We start from the raw sequence: 15,162 nt of genomic DNA on the forward strand, positions 1-15,162 counted from the left end.
TTCAGATCTGTCTGCTTCTCCGTGACTGCGAGCAGCCCTATCAGATTATCAGCCCTATCAGATTATCAGCCCTATCAGATTGGAGGCTCCTCACTCCTCCACACTCCTCCATCCGGGAGGATCCGCTCCTTCTCCGCGCAGACCGGGAGGCAGGGCGGTTTGGGCGTTTGGACCGGGGATCCGCATCAGTACAGTATGTGCATTAATGTTGCACCGCCGCTTGCCACAGCCAGCGTGAGATTCTAGAGCCGACATGGACATGGAGCAAGGGAAGGAGAGGGCTTTCCCTCCCACCAGAGAGGGGCTGAAGAACCTCGCGGGAAAGGCCCTGGGCAATCTGCACAGGTAAGGCGCACAGAGCAGCAGCATGTCATCGCTCCGGCATCTTTTATTCCTCCGAAAATAATGGATTATTAACCAAAAAAAAAAAAAGGGTATCAAACAAAAATAATTAAATAAAAAAAAACAGCGTCCATGTTGAATCAACTGGTTCAAATGTTGTTGTTGTTTTTTTCTACTATGCCATTAAAACCATGTGCGGGATGGAGGAGGAGGGGGGCTCGTTTGTTTTTAGGGTTGAATTGTGAGCTGGATGGTTGTGGGAATATTTAAGGATCAGATATTTCCCCAGAGGACGGAGCCTCCACAGCAGCTGCATGTGGAAGGTTTTAATAATGAATGAAACTACGCGAGTCGTGACATCGGGTCGGGGGGGGGGGGGGTATTATGGGATGTATTCCTTGGGATTACTTCCAGATCGATCTATTTCGTATCAATTGTCCCCTTGCTATAATATTATTTGCACAATTCACTGCAGGACCGACTCAAAAAGGGGAGAAAAATGTTTCTCATAATAAACTATTCTATTTCAAAAATAATAAAAAAGACAAATTTCGATGCAGCAAATTATCAGTTTTTATCTCCATATTATTCAAGCTTTTCGCCAAATTCGTTCCATCTATTTGTATAGATTTTTAAAAGAAGACACCAGGCCCAAAAATGTGGACGGAATGAGAAACAAAGAAAAAAAATCACAAATCCTCTCGAAACGAATAATATTTCAATTGTCCAAAGATTTTAAATTTATGTTTTTATTAGAAATAAGGTAAAAAAAATATCGTTTTAATTTTATTATGGGATCCACCGGTTGAAGGAATCCTGGAAAAGCCTGTTGGTTTTATTTAGAATCGCAGGTCTGTTTAATGCTTCTGTTAAACGAGGCCTCGGTTTGAATTAATCATTTCTGAACGAATCTTTGATCAATTGACTGAATTTAAACCTGAGCTCAAACAAATAATATTTCCACATTTTTTTCTGATTGTAAGGCCTAAAACAAAACAGCCAATGGTGTAAATCCTCCTCAAACAGATGCTGCTGTAGTGCTGCAATGCGGTAGGAAGGTCATGTTCTCCTCCTTCAGCAACCAGAGGAAACCAACGCAAATAAGGATGAAATATTTAAATGAAACATGAATATATTAGTGAGCAGCTTCATGACCTTAAATAGGTAGTTCGATAATTCGTTTGCAAAGCCTAATTAAAAATAATAATAAAACTGCCAAATAAAACCAGAGGTTGAGTTGCTTCTGAGCCCCATACATTAAAAATAGACCAAAAAATAGATAGATAGATAGATAGATAGATAGATAGATAGATAGATAGATAGATAGATAGATAGATAGATAGATAGATAGATAGATAGATAGATAGATAGATAGATAGATAGATAGATAGATAGATAGATAGATAGATAGATAGATAGATAGATAGATAGATAGATAGATAGATGGATGGATGGATGGATAGATATATAGATGGATGGATGGATATATAGATGGATGGATGGATATATAGATGGATGGATAGATAGAGAAAGGAGTATAGAAAACATGCCCATACAACAGATAATAAACCTATTAAAAAATAAACATCTGTATCTATCAACAATTGAAACTCTGATAAAAGAAGGAAATTGTGCATATATATGTGTGTGTGCGTGTATATATATATATATATATAAAATCTAAAACCTACATCAATGCCTTTCGATGGGACGTGGAAATTGATCACATATCTTAATGGCTGTGCCACCACGTGCCATGCACTCACAGCAACAAATGCTGCATTTAGTGCATTTAGTGCATTTGGTGCATTTAGTGAATTTGGTGCATCTAGTGCATTTAGTGCATTCAGTGAATTTAGTGAATATGGTGCATTTAGTGTATTTAGTGTATTCAGTGAATTTAGTGAATATGGTGCATTTAGTGTATTTAGTGTATTCAGTGAATTTAGTGAATATGGTGCATTTAGTGTATTTAGTGTATTCAGTGAATTTAGTGTATTCAGTGAATTTAGTGCATTTAGTGCATTTAGTGTATTTAGTGTATTCAGTGAATTCAGTGAATTTAGTGCATTTAGTGAACACATCTCATTTTCACTTTCACTTTCGACTGATCTTAGCTTTTTGCATTTTGTGCATTTGTTTATTGGCTGTAAACTAACCCCCTGGGCCCCGGGCCCCGCTGCTGCAGGCGGCTGGAGAAGCGGCAGCAGACCGGGGAGGCCATCGAGCTGACGGAGGACGGGAGGGCGCGCGACGCCCCGGAGCGCCGAGCGCCGCTCTGCGACTGCACGTGCTTCGGCCTCCCGCGCCGGTACATCATCGCCATGATGAGCGGGCTCGGATTCTGCATCTCCTTCGGGATCCGGTGCAACCTGGGCGTGGCCATCGTCAGCATGGTGAACAACAGCACGATCCACCAGAACGGGAAGATCATCATCAAGGAGGTGAGTCCGGCGGGAATGGAACCTGCGACCTGCGACCTGCGAGTACCCCGGGTCCAGAGTTCACCTTATTAAAGTGAAAATCCGTAAGATTATTTTGTTTAAGGAAATCCCCATATTTGTTTCATCCGGCACGGGGTAAGACAGCCATTCAGTGTATTTGCTCAGTGTATGCTGCTTCCATTGCCGGTGGCGGGGTCCGCCACATGCAAGGAGCGAAAAGCAGCCCTGGTGACTTTGATAAAGCAGTGTAGCTAGTTGTGGCCGGTAAACTGTAGATATGGATGGACGTTTATGAAAAAGAACAAACGAAAAGACTCCCCACCACCTCAAGTGAAGTGTCAATCGATCAGAAGAAATTATACTTTAGAGAAAATACGTACAAGAACAGAGACAGGAGTAAACCAGATGTTTCAAAAAAATGTTTCAAATGGAATTCTGGGACTTGCAATAGAATGGAACCAACACACGTGTTGTTTTTAGGTCACCACCCAAACATGATTTAGGTTTGAATCATTGTAATTGAATCATGAAATGAAGACATTGCTCTCGTCAAAGTGCATGTACAGGATAGAAGTTCAACGTGCACACACGACACTCACACTGCACATACCAGAGAGGAAGTAGAATACTTTAGATTTGGTTGTAATAAATGGGACGGCAACGGCAAGAATATTGATGTAACAGCAGAAGAATGATTACATACAACCTGGCACAGGCATGTGAGCACAGGGTGCAGTGTGGGGTGTGTTTGTTTTTGGAGCAGCCAAAGGGACTGAAGGAGAGGAGACAGGTCTTTGATGTTGATTTGACTGGAATGAATGCAGGACGGGGGTTTGTGCATGTGAATAACATAAAAACAAAAAGTGCGGTAAGCCTCCGAAACCCCAATTCAACGAAAAGACAATGAAACAATATCAACTGCGTCCCCTGCAGCTTCCAAAATACAGTTTTACCTGAGCAGCAATAACATGCAGAGAGGCGTCATAATGACACCTGGAAAAACGACAGTTTAGCGTTGACAAAGTGGACGTCTACTTGAAATGGTCCTGCGACCCAGGTTTGGATTGGGAGAACCATTGTAATAAACCTTTTTCTTACATTTTTGATTTTTATGTATTTATTTGTGAATTGGTTGAGTGAGTTTCATACCAATTGAGAAATATAAAAAATATATGTATATTATCCTTCATTTATATATATATATATATATATATAGACACCTATATATACACAGTATATATATCTATTTATATTTATTTTTATATATATATATATATATATATATATATATATATATATATTAATATTTACACAGTATTTATATAACTATGTATTTACATATTTTATTTATTTATATATATATATTTAAAAAAAAATTTACAGCCTAAAAATAAATGTGTTTGTTACCAAGACAACAACGGACCTATTCTGTGTCTGTAGGATGGATGCATCATGATCTATTTTTACTGGGGTTTTTTTTTTCCCATAAAGAAAGCAAAGTTTAACTGGGATCCAGAGACGGTGGGGATGATTCACGGCTCCTTCTTCTGGGGCTACATAGTCACCCAAATTCCAGGAGGATACATCTCTTCACGGCTGGCGGCAAACAGGTAAATCCCAGTGTCAGAAAACATGACGGAGTCAGATGCTGGCGCGAGCCTGCGGTCTGAGGCTGGGGTCTGACCTCCCCTCTGAGGCCGTGAGGCGTCCTCGTGTTAATGAGCTCCCCTGGGACCGGCGCGTCGCATCCTTTATTTCGGGAGGCATGGCAACCAGACTTTCCAAAGCTAGAGGCTCCGTGTGAGAGAAAGCACACGCATGCCGCCATTAGGGGAGAATGATCAGGCTGCAATAATAAGAAAGTTAAATAATAGATGGGGAGCTCGGTGTGTGATCTCCATTCTACCTCGTGGACTTCATTTTAACGCTCTGTTCTCTATTTTTACATGCTTCTCGTTTTTAGTTTTTTTTGGCCAATTTTTTATTACTCTTTTGTCTTTATTTGTACAATGTTGCGGCAGGCTACCATAATTCCATCGGCAACGATATTGGCTTCCATGCAATTTTATTGTGCTTACGACGATAAAATCCTTGAACACTGTGTGAGAGAGGGGAGAGTCTGAGTCTGAGTCCGGTCAAACCATATTACATAGAAACGTAGATTCACAAATGGCACTATTGGAATTATATGCATGCACTGCGAAAAACACATTTTGGCTTTTCACAAACCTATCATTTCATACAGTATAAACTATCAAATTCAAAACAAAACAAAGGGTGAGTTCACCTCAATGTATTGTCCTTGACCATCGAAGACAACGGATGATGACGATGAGGACGGCGAGATTGTGCCAGCGATATATTAACGTATAACGGTTCTCTTTATTCAGAGTGTTTGGCGCCGCCATCTTCCTCACCTCCACCCTGAACATGTTCATCCCCTCGGCGGCGCGCACCCACTACGGATGTGTCATCTTCGTGAGGATATTACAAGGCCTCGTAGAGGTGAGCGCTTGAAGGGGCTTTTCACACCGCTGCCGTCACTCCCGAATTGTTTCGTGCCGGGAGACCTTGGCATTTACGATGGAGCACTCCATGTTGGAGTGGGGGGGGGGGGATTTCCAAGGACTAAATAGATTTCCCAGGATGGTGTTCCCGCGCCCCACGACACGGTATATGTGTATTTTGTATATTTGTATATTTGTGTTTAGTTAATAGAAATCCATCACCTACCCGCCCGGGATAATCGCTCGTTCCCATTACACGCGCAGCTGCGATCATATTAGTCTGCAAACATCCCGAAGCTCTGAAAACCAAGACAAACACGGTTTGCCGGACAATCTGTGCTCCCCGGACCCTTTCACTCCGCTTTACCCGGAACCACTTTTCCTCTGCGGCAATTGAAAGTCCTGTTGTGTGTCTGCAGAGGCTGGAAACAGACCCCCGCCGATCCGCGCTGTTCGCCGCCCACGTAATTTCCTCAGATTAAACATTAGCATTTCAGGGTGTCTACGAGCAAGCGCCAGCAATTTGTGTCTATCAATAGTTGATTGTCTGCCACTTAGAACGTAATGAAGATTTAATGGGAGCAATTCTGATTTTTTCATGGAGTGGGTAGTCAGCCTAAAATTGCATCGACTCGTACCTCACCCATTAGTCTCCATTAGAAAGGTCAGCACCAATGCATGTCAGTTTGTTATCAAATGCAATTTGTTGTGCAGTCGGTGGATCAGACTAATAATAAAGGGCCGTGGCGGCGCAGTTCGTTATTTGGATCACGCTGGATGTACTGTATGTACGTGAAATTAATTGTCGTCAAATAGGGGAAAAAATAAATTGTCAGATCGGTGGCTGCTTATCTTAGGAAAGAAAGTCACAGGTTAAAGAACCATTAACAAAAGAGATCTGCGGAAAAACGATGACTCAGTTGTATTTTGCACTTTGTTTAAAGCAAAATATAATTGAGTTCACACCTTAGATCAAACGCAGAGACTAAAATGACAACTGTCTCCGTCCAGGGAGTGACCTACCCCGCCTGCCATGGAATCTGGAGCAAATGGGCTCCGCCGTTGGAGAGGAGTCGCCTGGCAACCATCTCCTTCTGTGGTAGATAAACAGCATTTTTATATCGGAGTGGCAGATTAATCACACGCATATTGATTGTCATATTTATTTCATCAAGTTATTACTGCAACGAGACCAATTTTACACACAAAAAGAAATGTGGAAACCCGATGTTGCATTGGTACAAATCTGATCTGATCCTCAAATTCCTCCTCAAAGGCTCGTACGCGGGTGCAGTGATCGCGATGCCTCTGGCGGGAATCCTGGTGCAGTACACAGGGTGGTCCTCTGTCTTCTACCTGTACGGTGCGTGGAACTGTCTATACTGTCAGTGGACTATCGCCCTGGATTCCTTCCTCCTTGTTTTTTGTTTGTTCGTTTGTTTGTTTGTTTGTTTGTTTGTTTTCATGCTTGTCCTTCCCCGCGCCCTGTGCAGGATGCTTCGGAATCTTCTGGTACATGTTTTGGATCCTGGTGTCCTACGAGAGCCCGGCGGAGCATCCCACCATCACCGAGGAGGAGCGGCGCTACATCGAGGAGAGCATCGGGGAGAGCGCCCAGCTCACGGGTGCGATGGAGGTGAGTCCCCCTCGCGTTTTTTTCGAAATGAAGAAGCAATGCAAGGACGTTCGGCTGATATCCTCCATACCAGGCTCTGCAACTGGCAGCCCCCGAGCCTCTGTAAGACCCAATATGATGTTTTCGCATCTGTTGTCGTGACTGATCCCCCTGTGAAAAGAGGCTGCTCAGAGTGACCTGTAGTCCAACGTCTAATCATCCTCCGCCCCTTGTTTTGCAGAAATTTAAGACTCCCTGGAGAAAGTTCTTCTCCTCCATGCCCGTTTATGCAATCATCGTGGCCAATTTCTGCAGGAGTTGGACCTTCTACCTGCTCCTCATCAGCCAGCCCGCCTACTTCGAGGAGGTGTTTGGCTTTGAGATCAGCAAGGTAAAGCACAAATGTCCCTCGGCGCCCGGCGTAAATACCTCCTCGCGGCAGCGCGGTGAGGATCGATGAATCTGCCGTCCATGCAGACCATTCCAGGGGACCTTTGCATTCCATGAACGTTATCCGGGGGACAGAGATATGCGTTATGAATCAGGCCGGTTTGACAGATTTAATTCAGGCGAGTCGGACTCCACTCACGCCGCCGGGGATTTATGTGACAGCTGGGATATCAGGAGTCAGGAGTTCAAACGCGAACAAAGATTTGTTCTGAGACGCAGAGAATCCCTTGATGAAACCCTTAAATTTGTAGCCGTCGCGTAAACTTGCCGTTGATTGATTGATTGCCGCTCAGGTGGGAATGCTGTCGGCGCTGCCTCACCTGGTGATGACCATCATCGTGCCGCTGGGGGGGCAGCTCGCCGACTACCTGCGAACCCACAACATCATGTCCACCACCACCGTGCGGAAGATCATGAACTGCGGAGGTGAGAACCCCTCCTCGCATCCCCATCGCCGGCTTGTGCCAATACCCGTTGTGTGGTAAATCTGGAACAAAGTCGAATTGACTCTTGTTTTTAGGGTTCGGAATGGAGGCCACTCTGCTGCTAGTGGTGGGTTACTCCCACAGTAAGGGCGTGGCCATCTCCTTCCTCGTCATGGCGGTGGGATTCAGCGGCTTCGCCATATCAGGTGAGTCGAAGGGTGTTCTGGAAATTCCACGTGGATCGGGGGCCGAATTTAGGAACAGTCTCAATTTAGTCATAAAACACATCACGATATTTAGATTGAGATGAAGATGAAATCTTTCTCTCCTGTAGGTTTCAATGTCAACCATCTGGACATCGCTCCTCGCTACGCCAGCATCCTCATGGGCATATCCAACGGAGTGGGAACGCTGTCTGGGATGGTCTGCCCCCTTATAGTGGGCACCATGACTAAGAACAAGGTAGACAACGTATATTTAAATCGATGCGGATTGAATCGGGCGAAAATACGCCTTTGTCCGACCTTTATACCTCATTCCCCCGTCCAGACCCGGGAGGAGTGGCAGTACGTCTTCCTTATCGCCTCCATCGTGCATTACGGCGGCGTCGTGTTCTACGGGATCTTCGCGTCCGGGGAGAAGCAGCCGTGGGCCGACCCCGAGGAGACGAGCGACGAGAAGTGCGGCTTCATCGACGAGGACGAGCTGGCCGAGGAGACGGGAGACATCACGCAGGGCTACGGCGCACTGGGCGCTCCGGCCAAGAGCTACGGGGCGACGGCGCAGCTCAACGGCGGCTGGGTTCAGGACTGGGACAAGACGGAGGAGTACGTCCAGAAGCCGGCGGGCCAGTATACCGAGGGGGGATACTCCTAGACCTGTGCACACCCCTCATGGTGAGTCGCCCTCACGGAAAGAAACTCCTCCATTGTGGATCGCACAGGTAAACGGAACATCAGATATTTACACATAAATCCATTCTGTGTATTCGACTAGAAAAATGGCAGGTCGTTCCAAGCGTGCAGCGTGAAGAGAGATAGGTGCAGCACATGCAATGCGGAACGATCCTCATCGGATTCTTACATTTTTCTCATCGCATCTATTCTGTAGCCATTAGAAAAGAAAGAATTATAATCAAAAGGCGACTTCTGTAGTATAATCACTAGGTTCCCAAACCTCATAAACCTACTTGAACAACATGAGCCAGATATCACTGCAATTTGCCATAGTAGAGTATCTCTCTCAAATACCATTCTGATTGCACTGATAACATAAGTATTGAAAAACAAGATTCTATTCTATTTCTCAGATGTGTTTTATGTATTGTATATATACCTGTATACTGTTTCTGTGAGACTATTGTGGATTTGGGTCGTTGATCTGTGTTAACATTGATATAAAAGGCCATATTTTTCATGGACAGTATCTTTTCAGGGATATGTCTGCTTGCAAAAACGGCCTCCTCCAGCGAGGCCGATAAAACACGAAACAAAAAAAAAAAGTGTGAGTGAAGTTTAACTCAAGCGTAGAATTCTAGTGCGTGTCGTTGCATGAATTTGCCGAAGTCAGTGTTCGGATCCAGCCTTCCTCCAAGTCTGGTCGTCCTCATTCCGCCTGCTGCTTCCTTCCTCGATGGCCGTCGCTCATTATAAGTAATAAAGTGAAACTTTCATGATCAGGTTCCGGTGGTGATGTACGATGCAAGAGTCCCGAGGGCGGATTTCCTCAATGAATTGTTTTTTGGATGTTTGGTGTGCACTGCAATAAACCCCGCGTACCGGTTGCCACCCAGCACAATCTGTTTTGTAACGTGACACTGGCTTGCTGTTGCTAACTGTATTGTTTTGGAGTCATGTGATGATCAACATAAGGTGTGTGTTTTAACAAATCAGTAGAGTCTGCAAAATCCAATGTGTCGCTCCCGGCGCAGGGCGTGGCATTGCATTTTGACCAGCAGGATATACGGTACTGTACACGAACAACCAAGTTCTGTGATATCTTGATGTCTCTTGGTTGTTCTCATTGTCACCAAAAGTACTTTATTAAAACTTTGTTATCGTCGAGTTCAAATGAAACACTACTAAGATGGGCTGCCCTGTCGTAGTTTATTAACTGTACGAACTTAAGTTGCTGTGTGAACGCTGCAAGGATGTTTAAAAAGTATATAAATATTTAAGAATGTTTAAGAAGACCAAAACATGTTATTATGGTTTTGTGCCTGACATTTATGTATTTAGATAAATGTGATTTTATCGCTTCTTATATTGTGTTTAATGAAGAGATATGTTGATGTCAAAAAGTGTTACACAAAAATGCTCATATCATTTTATAAAAAAAAAAGAAAAAAGGCTTTTTTTTTGTCAATCTGGGTCATTATTTCATCTCCTAAATATTATATTAGTATTTGGTATACAGGTTTGTTTGTAGGTTAGAGACCTTGGGGAGTGCTGAGTAATTAGCTGACCACTGTCTCCAATCAGTGCCGCGCGGCCCAGGTTTCCTCTGCCTTTCTCATTAGTGAATCGATGGCCGAGGTCCGCGGAGTCTCCGGGGAAGGGATCGGACGCTGTAGCCGCTTGTTGTGACACAGAGCGGGACCGGCAGTCTGAACACTAATAGTGTGGATTACATCCCATACACGCCACTATCACGACACGGTATCTCTGCCACACGCGAGAGTCAAATCCACGGTTTAACCCGCACTGCGGGAAGGATGGAGCCTGCCTTCTAAATGCAAAACGCAAAATCATTTTTTTCTTGTCTTTGCAGAAATTGTGTCGGAACACAGAGAACCCACTGAAGACACAGAACTGGTTACACACTCTGATATGAAGTCTCACGTGGTTATTCAAAGATGTAGTAAATCCTACGTTATTAGAGTGAGGAAGATTCTTCAATTGTCACACGGCACACACACCACAGCACCTGAACTCATGCGGCAACGGCGACCAACACACACACACACACACACACACACACACACACACACGCACACATGCTTTCAAATGGTGGCCTGTGGAACTCATTCTCTACTTTTTAAACCACCCATGAGGATATGACATTCCACCTCTTCAAACAATACTTTGGGAGAAAAGGATCAGAGGTGATTTAATACCATGTAATAAAATGTAATACAATATAATATAATATAATATAATATAATATAATATAATATAATATAATATAATATAATACAATATAATATAATATAATATAATATAATATAATATCATATCATATCATATAATATCATATAAAATAAGGTTATATGATGTAATACAATGTAATGTAATGTATAATAATGTGATATAATATAACATAATGTCATGAAATGTAATATAATGTAAAACAATGTAATATAATGTAATACAATGTAATATAATGTAATATAATGTAAAACAATGTAATATAATGTAATACAATGTAATACAATGTAATATATTGTAATATAATGTAAAACAATGTAATATAATGTAATATAATGGTACAGGTATGGTTGTCCACACAGCACGTCTCGTGCACTGTGTCCTTATCTACAGAACATGCCTGAATATTACATTTCACTGCATATATGTATGAAAGTATGTATATGTATGTGACAAATAAAAATCTTGAATCTTGAATCTTGAAGATCAATAGTTTTCAGTGTAAGATGTTTAACTATTGATCGGGTCACAGCAGGCCAAATAACCCAATACCAAATCTATACCTTTTAAGAGATTTCAAGAGTGACTTGTTGTGTTAATGTTTAATGAACTTGATTTGAAATAGCTTAATTTCAGTAAAAATGAATTTCATTGATTTCAATAGCCTGACTGATAACCAAAGCCTATTCAAGCCCACTCACAGACAATGAGAACAAAATTAAAATACATCTCGGTTCCAGGATCCAACGTTCAGCACCCTTCACCACTTAATACACGTATGTGCACTGAAAATATCACTGTGTGTCTTGGATGGTCATGTAAAAAGGGGCAGAGGATAGAAATAAGATGGAATATAACTGTATTGTCTGGTAGTAGTGGGGTTTGCTTCATTTTTGAGTTTCATGGACGTTTTTTAGGCTCACATGAGGCTTTTTCCTGGCTGAAACAGCTCTGGCTGTAGGAACACTCTTATCTCCCCCGGAGCGTCAGTGATGCCAGCAATCAATCTCCATTCCCTCAGATAATATGCCTAACCGAGACAAGACATCATTCACGCCTGCACCGCCCGCTTCCCGCCGCACTTGTTAATTTGACAGCAAACACAATGGTGTCCGCAGCCACGTGGAACATGTTTCCTCATGCCTAACCAGCTGGAATGGTCATGGCTGTTGCCCCGGTGACACGCCTGTTAGGGGTGTAATTGGACAACGCGGCTCCAAGCGGCCCGGAAGTGAGATCCTGCACCGTTCACCTGGCTGTAAGTTGTATTTATAGTACGCTGCACTCTGTACTGTAGTAAGATTCTGCCTGTGCATTTCATTCGCTGTTAAATTGCCGTGTCTGTCACTGTCGGTGATGCTTCTGGGGAGGGGCGGGGTTGGCGGGGGGGGGGCAGGTGTGGCCGGGCGTCCTTGGGGAGCGTAATGGGATCAGGTCTAGCCAGAATGAGTGTTTGATGACAGGGGTTGCACTCGTCCCCCGGGACGCCGCCCGCATGCAATTATCCCTCTGATCCCGGTTTCCATCTCCACAATGGAGCTCGTGTTGTGGAGTGGACTGACACGCACGATGCTACTGAAAAGGCCATGAACCTGCAATTTCAAGACCTATTTCTAAAATATCGGGCCATAGTTGTAATTATGGCCCGGTGTTTGAGTGGAGCAATGGAATAATTACTGTTTGTGAAACCCTCTGGCAATCTGCCGTCCAGCCGCGGGATAATTAAATATACTCACGCCTCCTGTTCCTCCCTTCCTAACCGCTGCATTAATGGAGATCTTTTAGGAGACTCGTGGCATGCCGAGCTTCCATATTGATTTACATGGCAGCTGAGGCGCTTTGGCGACGCTGATGTGTCGCTCCTGGTGCGGCCCAGGCTGGGCCACAAACGCCGCGACGTCGATTTTCATGACTCAACGCGGAAACACGTGGAAACTGCACCAATGAATAGAAAATAAGCGCATGGCTCATTTTTATGGTGTGGAAAATATCTCTTTCATAAAAGGACCCACAATTTTAGAACCGCTCGCTAAATATTGCATCTTCCACGGTCAGCGGGGGAGGAGATGGGCGACGCCTCATTGTTTATCTTTTTGGATCTATGTTCTCGTGCCGTTTAACGTGAGGTGATTTATCAGAGCTTTCTCTCGCTCCCCCCTCCCCCATCTCACAGCTCGACACTCCTCTTCACACACACGTTCACTCTGATAAGATTTTATAGGATCATTTGCTCTCGAGGGTGAGCAGGATTTAACGTATCTTTTGCTACCCCTGTTTGGTGAATCTGATAACACAATCTTCAAGTAGCACAGATAACATGTTCATATGGGTGTGGCTCTTTCTATTGCTTCACAATTAACAAACAGGGACAATTATTTCCTTTTCTTTTTCGACCAAACACCCATTCCCTTATTTATCCATTGAAATTTAAATTATGCAACAACAGTGTTAAAATGTATTATATAATAATTTTTCAGATCATACATAACCATTTTTTATACCACTACTACTACTACTATTCCTTTCCAGCTTGATTTTAAATGCATGGGCACAATATCAGTGCTCATTCTTTTGTCTGAGAATCCTAGCGGTGACGATGAGGAGGCTCGGCCTTCATCTGGCTGAGCGAGGGGTCTCAGGTGTGAAGCAGGAAACCTCCAGGACCCTCCAGGACCCTGCCGCCTCCGTGATCCGTCACTGATCCCTGCAGCTTAGCCACGTGCCGAGGGAGGGCACCCCCCCCCCCCCTGTGCGGGCGCCCCATTCAGCCCACCAGATGGGGGCCGGCCCTGAGATTTAATGAATACTCCCCACCACCACCCACTGGAACGCCGCGAACAACAGGCTCCGTCAGCACGTCTCACACAAAACTGGTTCATGGCCGACGAGAAGCAGCCCTCGTATGAAAGACAAAAGCACGGAGCCATAATGCTTCGGGGAAGATATTGAGGGGATGACATTGTAAAATCAGGACATTCCAATATGCGCTGGCAGCAAACACCTCACAAAGCAAAATCACTGTTAAATATGGGCATACATTATTGCCAGAAGAATATATTTACATATTTTAGAACCAGCAGTATTGGTTTTCCCCTGTAAGGAGGGAGGGATCAACCATTTAGATGTGTGGATACTGAAGCAGTCTGACTCTTGTTCATATTTATGAATAATGATAAAGGATTGAAAGCTACTGTTTTAACAAACAGAGAACACAACCGTTACTGCATTTCCTCCACTCGTAAATTGGCCTCATTTTCGATTGTGACAGGAGTGAAAAGTGATTTCGGCAAATTCACCCAAGTTCCTGCCAAGATTTGAAACCCAACGTGTTGCCTCACCTAATAAGAGCCACAGAAGGGATCGGCTTCGGCCGCCACGTGTTCTAGCGTTCGTGTACACAGCGACATCGCGTTCTTTAAAACCCCAGGGATGAGGGATGATGGTGCAGGGTGGTCCGACTGTGATTCCACACTGGCAGAAAATTTCCTTTTGGTGGATGTGAAGTCAGACATGTGACTCATTCCCACAGTTCCTGCTCTGCCAGCAATGTGGAGTGGTGTGAAAGGAGGGTGTGAAGGAAAAATATCTGTCCACGTCCGTCAGGAAACACTTAAATTCAACATGTCAAGCAGTCAAGACTAACAGCACTGGGATCGTGTAGGTTACGCTTTAAATCAGTTATTTCAACGAATGTGCAATCTACAATAAATTGCATCATTCAAAAAAAAAATTTCGTAAAATGCCCGGTAGAAAAATAAATAATACAAAGAAATGTAATGAATCTGAATTGAATGGAGAATAGGTGATATTGGTGTTTCTATGCATATGTTCTTCATTGGTTGAAAATAAATTGCTTCTGTAAACGTCGCCCCGTACTCAGTGACCCGTGTCTGCCTGTGTATGTTTCTTTTGGGTGTGTGTGCGGGTGTGTGTGTGTGTGTTAAACGAGCCATGGCCACGTTATCCTGCTTCCCACAGTGTCTGGTGCTGTAGCCCTGCGACTGGCGGTGTGACGTCCTACGCTGGTCATTAAGCAGGGTTTGATTGGAGATGCCCGATCTGCCTAATTGATCCCTGAGCAGCAGAGGTGAAGCGGGGAGGGGGATGTGTGAATTGGAGCCAAGTCACATGACTGGCACGCGGCCGACCAAATGTTTGAATTTGAGGCCAGAGAAGAGGCGATGCTGACAGATGGCGCGAGAAAATCAAAAGTTGAATGGGACTCTCTGTACC

General features: G+C 44.0%; 1 protein-coding gene across 1 annotated transcript; it reads left to right on the forward strand.

Moving 5' to 3' along the window:
* Positions 1–253: 253 nt before the first annotated feature.
* Positions 254–8,659, forward strand: slc17a6a (solute carrier family 17 member 6a; the record flags this gene model as incomplete). Its single annotated transcript, XM_080001853.1, has 12 exons — positions 254–345; positions 2,531–2,786; positions 4,278–4,396; positions 5,177–5,291; positions 6,305–6,392; positions 6,570–6,656; positions 6,787–6,929; positions 7,150–7,299; positions 7,652–7,784; positions 7,879–7,989; positions 8,118–8,245; positions 8,333–8,659. 12 exons carry the CDS (start codon positions 254–256, stop codon positions 8,657–8,659), a joined length of 1,749 nt encoding a protein of 582 aa, XP_079857979.1.
* Positions 8,660–15,162: the final 6,503 nt, after the last annotated feature.

The sequence above is a fragment of the Zeus faber genome (genome assembly GCF_960531495.2).
Source record: "Zeus faber genome assembly, chromosome: 6".
NCBI classification, from domain to species: domain Eukaryota; kingdom Metazoa; phylum Chordata; class Actinopteri; order Zeiformes; family Zeidae; genus Zeus; species Zeus faber.